General features: G+C 39.8%; 1 protein-coding gene across 4 annotated transcripts in view; it reads right to left on the bottom strand.

The window, feature by feature from the left end:
- RTN4 (reticulon 4) overlaps nucleotides 1-12417 on the bottom strand; it is a 67001-nt gene that overhangs the window by 27257 nt on the left and 27327 nt on the right. The window contains exons 6-7 of one of the 4 annotated variants that reach the window (XM_054822655.1): nucleotides 3294-3350; nucleotides 22-2352 (exon numbers count right to left, since the gene is read on the bottom strand). The exons of 1 other annotated variant lie outside the window; for it this stretch is intronic. In XM_054822655.1, the coding sequence (XP_054678630.1) occupies nucleotides 22-2352; nucleotides 3294-3350 (2388 nt within the window). Of the gene's footprint in view, nucleotides 1-21; nucleotides 2470-3293; nucleotides 3351-12417 lie in introns of all 4 variants that reach the window. 2 more of the 4 variants (XM_054822653.1, XM_054822656.1) reach the window with 2 other exon arrangements.

Genomic DNA, 12417 nt, shown 5'->3' with positions numbered 1-12417 from the left:
AAGACAGCATACACAGATTACCTGAAGACTTATTCAGCTTTGCTGAAAATACAGCAGTAGGTTTTTCCTTTTCTTTAACAGGAGTAGCTTCTCGCTCAGCTTCCTTCTCAAAAGCTTCTGGTTTTACTACACTGACTATCTCTTTTTCAGCAGATAAAGGTGAGGTATCTGTGGCCGGTAAGGACATCATGGATACTTCAGGCACTTCTCTGTCCACAGCCTCCCAGGACTTCTTCAAGGCATTAGTATCTTCCTCAGCTTTTACTTCTACATTCTTTATAGACAGATCACAGGGTAGCTCTGGGCAAGGCAACTGCCTCTTCTCACCTTCGATCACCTCACTGATCTCTTCATTTTCATCTTTGTGCATTACATCTCTGTCGGGGGCTTCTGCCACAAACTCAGGAGCAGTTTTAGGATGAGCTAACATCACAAAGTCTTCTTCCACTGTGACTGGGGAAGACTCCATGGGTGAGAGCGCTTTGTTGTCTCCTGTTTTTGGTTCCGTAGCAACAGACACATCAGCTGAATGCGCCATAGCATTCAGTTCTTCCATTTGAAGAGGAATCTTCTCTGCCTTGGCTATTTTTGCAGGTGTTGGCTCAGATGGCAGAGCAGCAACAATTTTGGAAGAGTCCAGTTCAGGTTGGAAAGACTCCAGATAAGGCTTGCCTGTGGCAGCTACTGAATCCACCAGTTGTTCCTCATTTTCGTCATCAGTTACAATACTCTCAGTCGATTTACTTTTTAAGATGAGAGATGGATCTTCGCTCACTTTCTCAGTAAAGTCAGGTATCACCTGGCTATTAAACAAGTCAGATTTTCCAAAGTGTGGAGACAGTTTCTCAACAAGTTCCTTGTGTTCAGGCACATCCTGAGAAATGCTTTCTGTTATCGGCGTCTTTGAATAATCTGTAAAGGATGGGGAAGCAGATTCAGAGACCTTTGTTTCCTTAATTAAGTCACATGCAATAGATATATATGGGGTCTCTATATCTTCAGGACTGGCACTACTCTCATGATCAGTTTTTTTAAATGCTAATGCCTCTTTTGCTTCTTGGCCCTGTATCGGTGGTACATTCACTGTCTCCTGGTATAAGGGAGGCTTTTCAGTCTCTTCTTTTACATTCTCATAATTAGCACTAGGAATAAACGTTTCTAATGGGGAAGCTTCGAGCTGCACAGCAGATGCTTCTGCCCCAGCAGTCCCAGTGCTCAGAGGGGCTTCCATAACAATATCTGGCAATATTGGTGATGGAGCAGCTTCCGACCCTTCAAATGAGGGACAGAGTTGTGTCACAGGTTTCAGAGTCTCTTGTACCGACTCGGAGGTTTGAACTAAATCAATCTTTGTTTCATAAGCAAGTTTTGTACATGCCACATCATGCATTTCACTTTCATATGCTTCTTGTACTAGATCAGGAGTAAGACCTTCAGGCATATTTGCTGCACTGTCAGATGGCACTGTTGATATACTCTTGGTTTTAGCATAGTCAGCTTCCTGGCCTTCCTGCTTGCCAGCTGCTCGAGTGCTAAAATCACCTTGTTCTGTGCTCGTCTGAGCTTTCATTTCTGCAATTTTTTTCTCATCATCGGTTCTATTTTCTGAAGTGCCTTCCTCCAGCGGAGAAGGAGATTTGACTTGGTTACCATCAGGACTTACAGAGGATTCAAATTTAGTACAAGTGACATAAGTCTGTGAAGGTTCTTTTACAGCTTCTGGAGTACTTGGGAAAGAGCGATCTTCAGTGCTGCCTTCGCTGTCTCTTTCATAATCCTTCTGCACATTCAGCTTATCTACACCATATCTCTCATCTAAACTGCTTTCTAGTTTGGCATCTATCTTACTTCCAACATCCTCTCTCACGCTGCTAAGCCTGTGACTAGCACCTTTTACTTCCCAGATTGGCTCAAATGGTTTGAAGTCTGCGTATTCTTCCCTCTTAAGAGGGTCTTCTTTCAGCGCCCCTTTTTCACCATGATCACCACGTCTGTATTTGTCTTTGTTAGAAAAGGGATCTTCCTCGTTTTTCTCAAACAAATCTTGAGGAGTTTCTGGAGACATTTTCAGCTGCTGTGCAGGCATTTTCTCCAGATTAGGTAATTCTTTAGGGCCCTCTAGCTGTGTTTCTTCTTTAGCTTGAGATAAAATGGCTGCTTCTGCTTTAGCAAATGGGGGTTCCGAGTATTTTGTCTCCAAAATGTCTTTTTCATTTCCCTCTGCAAGAAATGGATTTCTTGCATTTTCCATGGTTTCTTTATAAACCTCACTTGCATTTTCTTTGTAAGTGCCTCTTGCAGGTAATCCATCTGAAAGTGTATCAAAGGCTGCGTGCTCTTTAAAGGGATCAGCTGAGATAGGAGAGAAGGAGGGAAGAGAAGGAGCAGTATCAAGCGGGACTGCAGTAAAATCCTCTTGACCAAGCGACTTAGTGCTACCTGGCTGCTCCTGCAAGTCCATAACTTTTTCTGTGACCGTGGACAGAAAGGAAAGTTAGAGAATGCAAGTGCTCTTAAAATCAATGCAAACTTTCACGACAGGTTCACGTGATGTTAGTTATTAAGAGGTTCTCCCAAGTTCTATCATAGATACTATTAGCCATTAAAACAAAGTATGCTATTTTATTTCACCTCTTCTAGCGGAGAAGTACACAAGAGGCTAGAGAAGCAGCAACTTTATGCAGCGCAAAGATCACGGTAAAGTTGAAGATGCCAGACAAGTACCAAGCATCCAAGTACAGCAGGAAACATTAACAAAGGGGGGTGGGGTGGGGGGTGGTGGCAAGGTGAGACAGAAGGAGGGCATGTGCATTGTGCTTGTGCATAAACATATGCACAAACATGCATGCCAGTAAGAAGTCTTTTTTTGACACTTTTTAATGGGAATTTGGTGGACAGTATAGCTAAAACACACTAAATATATACTACAGGTACAAATTTTACTTATATAAAATACTGCAGAAAGTTACTACAGATTAAATCTTTCTGCTAAATCAGTAAAGCAACTATGCTTTGAATGTGTTAACCTGTTAATAGTATCGACTTCTCTCCTACATCAAGGGTCCAAGAATTCACAGATGGCTGTAGCATGTTTATAAAACAGTTTACCATGTAAAGAAATGAACATGTATTAAAATCTCAAACAGATCAACCGAAAAGTCAAAACTGAAAAATGTGACAGAGGCTATTCTTGGACCCATGCTGACTTTTAGTAAAGGCAGACTAACTGCAAAGAGTTAATGAGATCAGAAATGCAGGATATATTCAGACAAAGGTGAGCAGAAAGAACTTGCCTGCAGAGGAGTGCATCAGAGGCGCAGATGTAGCAGGAAGAGCAAAAAGGGTCTCATCTGAAAAACAAACAAATAACCTCAGCAGAAATAAAGGCTAGGTTGAAGAGGGGAGAAAGCACGCAAGTAGTCAGTTCCCAGCAAATCAAACAGATCCACAGCCAATATCTACACCCAGAAAGAACCACAAAACTAGATACAAGCCAGGTAAATTTGGAAGAGGCAATACTCAGAATTCTTCACTGCAATGGGATCTTTATAGAGGCAACTGAGGGACCTCCACCCTCCAAGCCAGGGACCAGTGTTAGGGTAAGATACACCATAGTAGCTAGTCCTTATTTTCATTCTCCAAACTTCCATACTACTGAGCAGCTACAGTGTCTCTAGCACCAGAAAAAAAAAAACACTTGCCATTGTAACCAACACACTTAATCAGCTCACTTTGTCAGAGGGTATCCTAACACCAACTAACTTGCATGAGAACGGCAGCAATGAGGAGACTCAACCAAAAATTGTGAAAAGTTAAATTGACTAAAGTAAGCTTTGAAACTCCCCACAAACAGAGCACTGATCAGACATGCTGATACTGATCAAACTGATAACAGTAAATAATCATACTATTTGCTTCAGGTTTGTGTCTTCACTATTTTCATTGTGTAATAATGTAGACAAGCTTCCAAATGAAGGTATTTTTTAAAGCATTGCTTGGCATGATCCAAGGGGCACGTTTTGCTTTCCTGAATTTAACCCTAATATTTCACATCGGACAATCCCAGCTCTCCAATTTCCACCCAAATAACTACGTTCCGCTCTTCTCTCAAGCTAAGGAAGTCACTCTAGTCCGCAAATGCATGATGGTTAGAAGCCAGACCAGCCCAGAGTTTCATATTGCACATTATCTGAAATAAAAGCATACGACTATGACATTTTACTAAGCTGCATAACGGAGCATTTAATGAAAAACCAGTCTAGAAGCAGCAATACCAGTCATCATTAGGAACCAGGCAAATCAAAACCAGGCCTCCTCTGTATTTCTGTGTCAGCAGTAGTATTTTTCCCAGGTCCATCATGGTCTGTTGACATTACATTAATGTAGAAATCGTAACATTTAGGTAAATATTTAGGTAAAGTTTTCAAATCAAGGCTGATGAAGAATATTTATGATTTACAACAATTGTACTAGCAGAATGCAAAATTATATGAAAGTATTTCAATTAGATTTTGACTTTCCAGTACAGACATCAACAATCTTCTATCTTGCTATTTGCCTGGACAAAATCAACTACTGAAAAAGTTAAGAATGCATTGTTTTAATTAAAAGCAAAGAAAAACAGAAGCCATTGATTTTAAAAGACGAAAGGCAAAAATGAGAAATATGGTAGGCCCAGCAGCACATATGTAATAACCCAGTAAAGCAAGGCATTAAGGTAATTTTTGCTTTGGCATTGAACCATAACTTTCTGCAAAAGCGATGCCACTTTAAGATACTCATGACCTGTCTGGCTTACTCAAGTTAATCTCACCAGCAGTTTTGCAACAATCAAGTCTCCTCACAACTTGCATTTCCTGTCACAATACACAGTCCGTTGGTTTTGTTTCTCAGAACATTGTTATCATCAAGTGATGTTCATAATCCACAAAATACAGCAAGATATAAGAAAACAGAATAATAAAGTTGGAGCATAGGACTCAGTATTTAGAAGCTTCTTCAAGTCCTGCCGGGCCGAAGGGATTTCTGTTCAGTTTTCTAGAAATTACTTTTTTCTATTAAGGACCACACAGAGAGAAACCTCAATTCCAAATTTAGAACACATTAAAACAGTGTCACAATTCAGCAGTGGCAAAAGGTTTTAAGGACAAAAACCACACTGGAGGACAACTGATCAATATGTGACGCTAAGTCACAGAACTACAGTGCTCATCTGTACGTTGCCAAGTATCACCACTTGCCCTTTACTTCAGGAGATGCTCGACTCCACATGCCCTGGCTCACTGGGACCTCTTCTGTGAGCAGACTGCTCACACAAGGCACCCTGCCCCATGAGACAAGCAAGTCACCTGGTCTGGAAAGTAAAACAAGGGACTTCAGTGAGAGCACAGCTTGGAACTAACCAGTCCAGAGAGCTGCTCTGCCTTCCTCACAATGAGGCTTTTAGCAGTAACATCAGAGGGTTTTCTTCAGTTTCTAGCGTGCCTGGTACACCAAGGGCTACTCTTGAGCTTTAAGATTTTAGGTAAGCAAGCCTCAGGGTTTGCACCAAGCAGCAGCATGCTCTCTTCTTCTCTCAACATTATGCCTAGATGGACCAAGCAAGCAACATCCCCGACCACAAATGTAGAACTGTGTCTCTGTGTGTGTGTACTGGATGCCGATTCTGCTGAAATACCTGATCACTTGTTGTTTAAGTGGAGTGCCAGTATCCACATATTCCATGCTTGAGCCAGTGTCAACCCATCACCTCATCCTTACTTGCCTGTGGCACACTCCCCTTAGAGCACTGCACACACACACACCAGGTCCAAAGCCTCAGGGGATACATGATGTGGGAATTCACCAGGAAGCTGTTAACAAAGACTACTCCTCAGCCTGCAACTGCCCCGAAACCACACGCTCTCACCTCCAGGCCATGCCAGAGCAGCGTAACCTTTCTTTGCTGGAAGGGGCCTAAGCTTTGGAGCAGAGGAGAGGGGAGAGAAAGCAGGATGGACCTGATGAGACTGGACTGTGCAGCATGAAGACAGAGACCCCAGATGGCCCAACAGAAAAGGATCTCATCGCAAGGAAACCAAGAACAAATCAATGGAGTGGAGGTGCTGAAAATGTAGAAATAAAAGAAGGACAAAGAAAGATGACAGAGTCCACTAGGGTTAAGAATGCAAAGAGGAAAATGCACAAGTCCCTGAAGGTGTAGTACACTTGGTGTCCAAAGATAACTACAATCTCTACCAAAAATTCTAGACTTAAGATCTTCTGAATACTTCCCAACCCCAGAGACAGAGATTTCAATTTCTGGTGAGGAACAGTGGTTTTAGTGAGCACTGATTTTTTCTGTGCTCCATAAGACAAGAGAATGCAGAAACTCTTTCTCAGGTTTGCCTTCCATTTACCCAACACAAATATACAGTAGCTGTGCCAGTCACTAAATTCCCAGGTTCTCTTAATGGAAGGATATTATGCCCACACCCAAACTTTATTTTCCACACATAGCTGCAGTGTGAAAAGTGATTACATAAAAGCAGTATTTCCTAATGAGCCAAGGAGAACCACCCACTTTCCCTCCACCCACATCAGAATAGCATTTTTCCTGCTGCAAGGAAGAAGATACAAGGACTTTTTCCTGCTGTGGGCCCTGTATAACACCTCCAGGCAAACAGAGAGAACAGAGTAGGACCTCTACAACTCCCATGTCAACATGACTGCTACCTGAACCAACCATTCTCTTCAGATTGTAATTCAAATGACATGGTGAAAGGAATGGTGTTTTTTCCAGCAATGATGTTTGCACTGAAGAATCCTTACCTCCAATGTTGGAGGCAGAAACCTTTCAGAAACAGAACTCTGTGGGTGCTTTGGTAGAAGAGAAGGGAGAAAAAAAAGAAAAAAAAAAAGAATGCGGCATCTATCAGACTGCCCCCGGCATGTAGCAAGACTGCCCAGGCTCCAAGGCACACCACATGGAACGTGCATTGCAGAGCACTCCAGAGAACCGGCTGCCTCTGCCCACCCACTGCTCCTAGCACTGGTAACAGCTGATAAGTGTCCTAAGTTTTGTAATAAAGTACTATGTTGAGTGGAATAACTTCATTTGCAAAGAAGCATGAGGATAGATCACTGAGTGTGCCTTTCCTATTTGCATATCAATGGCAGAAGTTAGGCGATTGAAACAAACGAAGCAGCAGTACACTACTACTAGAATCAAGTAAGAAAATTTCGGAATATATCAAGTTCTAAGGAAGATTATTTTCAAGTAAAGGTGCATTTTCAAAGCTCTTTTCTCGACCTATGAAGTGGGCCTTCACCACAGCAAAACTTCACACAAAGGTATAAAGAAAATCTAAGTAGTCTTCAGTTTTTACAAATCATAACAAAAAAAATTAACTCAGTAAGATGAACTGCTCAGTAACTGTTTCATCAGAAGACAGATTTTGTTTCACAACATACAGAAGAGACCTTGGAACAAACACAAGATCTCCAGGAGAAGAGAGTCTTTACTCCAAATTTTACCTGCCAAAAATCCGTAACGGTGCTGGTTAGTAACCTACCTTCAGCATTACAGACAAGAGAAGGACAGACCTCCTATTTGTGAGTGGTATTACTTTATATTAGTTACTGAAGTAGTTCAATCGATAGTTTTTAAAGAGAACTTTATAGACAGACTCCATTTTGCCCAGGTGATCTTATAGCATTTAGTAAAATACTAATCCTGTATGCAAACATATACACTCACACATCACCAAACCAATGACTGCTGTTTGCCTAATGAGAGAAAGTTAACAGTTTGGCTCACAAGCACACACTCCTCCAGCCCCCCCCCCCCTTTTTTTTTTAAATATCCATGTATATTAACATGTGAAAGGAAACACGTTTAAGGAACATCAGAACAAAGTGATGCACAAAGTGATTCATTCTGATTGTATTCCGATTTTTAATCAAAAAAAATTCTGCAAATTTCACCTTGACTTTTTGCAAATTAAATATTCCCTAAAAAAAAAAAAAAAAAAAAGAGCCACCACCAAACAACTCTGTAGCTTCTCCTTTCATTAGTATGAACACTCATACTTTAAAACTTTGTATTATGGTTTCAGGTAAAACCTAAGCTCTACCAACAAGAAATACATTTCAGTTTTATTTAAAAATAAACCCCCTGACACTAGCATGAGAGAGAGATGTCATTTTAAATGCTCATTTTAATTTTTGTTGATTGCCCACTAACTGGTACTGTATCACGATATAGATATTATCAGCATAAAACTTTAAATTTAATATCAAAGTCTTGGATAAAAAAAGCAGAGAAAGAAATGGAGAGAGATTTCCCAAACAACTGAGAAAGTAAAGCTACCTGCTTTCGGGGGGGGGGGGGGGGGGGGGTGAAGAGTCTTTAAAATGAAACAGAAAGCAGAGGACTTAAGTCTAGTCACAGAAAATAAGAACTCCGCAAGAACGTGTTCTATCCCTCATTGCTGGATTTTGGTAAGTGACATACCCTTCCATCTGCTCTCACACATGACTCCTTTCAAGCATAAGCAGCAGATCTGTGGTAAGGCAGGTTTGCTGTTCTGATACCCTCATTTTTATGTATGAGCTCATCATTGGAAAAAAAATCTAAATATTTTATTTTCTACATATAAACACAGAGTAAACTTCATCCTGATGCACAGTTTAGCTTTGGCAGGAGAGTGTATTAGGCTGCTAGATGGCAGTTTCAGTCTTCAGGGAAAAAAAAAAAAATTCCTGGATTAGTTTGCTGGAGACTGTAAATTATTCTTAAAAAAAAATACCCCCACAAAACCCACAGTTGGCAAAAATAAAGTTTTTAACAATCCACTTCACCTTTGCACATTTAGAAAAATGAGCAAAATGCCTAACTAACAAGATGGGGACTGCTTTTATCTTACATACCTACCACAATGGGACACTGATTTTGAAGGGCCTCTCTTGTTAATACAAATATTTAACAATAAAAGAAAACAGGGCAAAATTAATACTCAAAGGAATGGCATCTGTAACATGACTCATATGTAGTATAAAGTTACATTTGTAGCAATCCCTCTAGGGCTGATATGAAAGAGAAATTGTCTGCTTCTTCAATGGACAGAGTTGTTAATTTGCCCACAGTGAAGACTGCCCCAAGCAGCATTTCTGACCTCAAACCATTATCTACGCAAAACACACATACACAGTACTGCCATGAAGTTTTACCCTCTTACAGATTCAAGAACTACAAAAACCTTGAAAGGCTTTTGGAGACCAGTGTGGTACCCTCACACTTCATAACCATAGGAAGGAACTGCCATGTTTTTTTTTTCCTTGTGTGTGTATTGATGTCAAATTATTATGAGTAAATTGTTACCTCTTGGCATAAAGTGTCAAAGACAACATACCTGGCCATATAAAAATTAAATTAAATGATACCAAGGAGAGCCAAGCTCTTGGATGCCTAATGTTCTACTGCAGAGTAAACAACGGCACACAACTTCACAAGAATTTCCTGAGAAAAGCCGCTGCCTACACAAACTCCATTTAAAGCATCTCCTGTTATGATGCAATTGTTCTAAATATGGTATTTCACCAAATATTTAAGGAATTCAAGATAAAGAACATTAACTATTAATAGCATCTTTTCACATCATTAGATCAAGCTGCAGAGCCACAGAAAGTAATTAGGTTTTCCCATTTGGCTCTTTTTTAGTTATGTGTGTAAGTTTATACAGAAAAGTTTCCAGTTTAGGAAACTCAGACTGTAAACTACTGGGAAAACTTTGAGGAAAATATACAAGCTGCTACAGAACATGGAGATTGCTGAAGATTTAAGTGAAAACAGGAGCTTCATTTTAACATCAGAGCTAGGATCACAAAAGGATCCAAGAGTTTGGATTATTAACAAAGGCAGCTGTAGATCATCTCAGGTCTTCATGGAAATTACTGCGAAGTGGTATCACGCATCACTTGCGGAGCAAGTTGCGCTATACTGCACAGGAGATTTATTTCAAATAACATGAAATGAGAAAAGTTCAAAAACACTATTTTGAACAATGCTTCACACTTTAAATATTCTGTTTATGGAAACACAAGTCTGCAGCAAAAAGCCTTTTCTTATTGTCTAAGCAGAAATCTAACACCAAACTGGTTTAAGCAAGTTTTGGGTTTTTTTCAGTATCATATTTACATGGTCCAACTTGCAGCAACTTTTCCTCTTCTGGAAAAAATTACATCTGAGGCAAGCTGCCTAGCAACGCAGATACCATAAAGTGTACAATGGAATAGGTAAAGTATATGCCATTTCATCTTCCTTTGATCAGTTATAGAGTAAAAAGCAAGTAAGACCGTACTGCTCCCCTGCAATATCCAACTGCCAACCAAAGCAAGAACAGATAGACAAAGAAAATAAGTTCATTCTGGCTCTATTACAATTCTTTCTATTACAATTCCTAGTGCCAAAGTAAGTACCCACTACAATGGTGTTTTTAAAAGGCCATTAAATACTTCAGACACTTAACTACCAGCCTTGCCTCACTCTTGCAACCAAACATTTTGATCAATAACACTAGGGACAGGATCCAAGCAGCATTTCAGAGGATGGCTCTAGAATGCCACTTCCTATTAAAAGTCCTTCAGCAATATGAATGTCACTGTATCTCTTCAGAGCAGCGTCAGAATTCTATCTCGTATATTTTACTATTAAAAGTAAACAAAGAAAAAAGTCAAATAGGTCAGCTCCAAAGAAACTTTTCATTATTCTTATACCAAGCATAACAAGAGAACAAGGAATTCTCAGAAACAGACTGCACATACCTATCACAGACCAGCAGTCCACAGTGGCTCCCCAGGAGGAAAGTTAAATCCTCTGAAGAATGAAGATAAACCTCTCAGCTTCTGAGCACACAAGAAGTGCCACATAGATTAACTGTACCCTGAAGACCTGTGCCTTCTCCCCCAAGTGTATCAACTGACCTAATCACCTGAATTCTGCCTTCTTACAGTTAGCATCAGGTGGTGGGTAAATACCTCCCTTTATTAAGGTCAGCTGGCCACAATAATCAACTCCAACTGTTCACAGCCCATCTCTGATGGCTTGAAATACCCACTTCACAATCACAACTATATTTAATATCTAAATCACAATTATATTTAATAAAAACGCTTAGAATTTAGAACAATCTTAGATATGAACATTCACAGATCCAGCATTTACAGTCACCAAATTACTTTAATATATTTAATTAAAAAGAAAAAAAGCAGAAAGAAACAATCTAGCCAACTGCAAACACATGTCCAGCTAGACACAGCTTTAAAGCAAAATATTCAGTCTTCGGCAATATTGGTAACCAAAAAAAATACTAGATAATTCCTCTAAAAACTAAACAACTTTTCCTTAAGACCCGGACTTCTTAACCGTATGTTGAAGTAACAAACAGAAATTTAGGTTCTGGCAGTGCCACAAAGCAGAAAAATATAATAATTACACCAGAACTTATTCAAAGGCAGGAGGTCTAGAGCGCCATGCAAATCCTATCATTATGCAGACATTATCCAATTTAATTTTAGAGATTATACCAATCATAAGATTCCCTTTCACTGATTTGTACAGATGGAATTTTTCCCTGCTTTCCCCACAATTAACCAAATTAAGCACTATTTAGATCAGCAACTTTATCATTGCAGAATAATATATTTATTAGCTAAACTAATCTTTAAAGAATGGAGAAGAGATGCTACTGATTTCTTTTAGCATCTACTCCCAACACATTACCTTGCACGACAAACCTCTGACATAAGAGCTTACAGTCTGTAAAATAAAAACAAGTTGATATAATATAAGGTATCTTCATCTCAAGAGAGGGGAAAAGAACATGGACATTCATTGCAGCCATCAGCATTTGTATAAGAATATCTTTTAATAAAATGGATAAAGCAGTGTAAAGATCACACACATTGTCCTGATGTCCGCCCTGTCAACAAAGATGATCCAATATCGAGCAGCATGGCACCTCCTGGGTTGCAACAGATTTTGGTCAATACAGGTTTTAGCTATCTACTTCAGGTTTTTGTCACTTTGACACAATTCACATACATGGGAAAACTGATTTGCTTATCTAAGAATGTGATCTTTTAAAGGAAACTGAAGTTTAACACACTGGTAATTCATCCCTTTGCCCTTTGAAGAGCATTTCTCAAGCTGAAGGCATGAATACTTGCAGACGAGGCTGAAGACCAAGAAAGCAGCAACCTTTCTTCCACCACTACCACATACATCTTTCTACTTCCTACAGACCTTGCTTGTTCTTTTTCCTTTCAGTTCTGCAGCTACAACCTGCTTTTGAAGGCCTCGCACATGCTTTTTCATCTGCTTTACTTGGCATTCATTTCCTTATCACACACAAAGGACAGAAGGACAGGCATTAAGGA

The sequence above is a fragment of the Grus americana genome, chromosome 3, assembly GCF_028858705.1.
Source record: "Grus americana isolate bGruAme1 chromosome 3, bGruAme1.mat, whole genome shotgun sequence".
In the NCBI taxonomy this organism is placed as follows: Eukaryota; Metazoa; Chordata; class Aves; order Gruiformes; family Gruidae; genus Grus; species Grus americana.
Note: the sequence above shows the minus strand (reverse complement) of the source record. Positions and strands in the feature narration are given on the sequence as shown.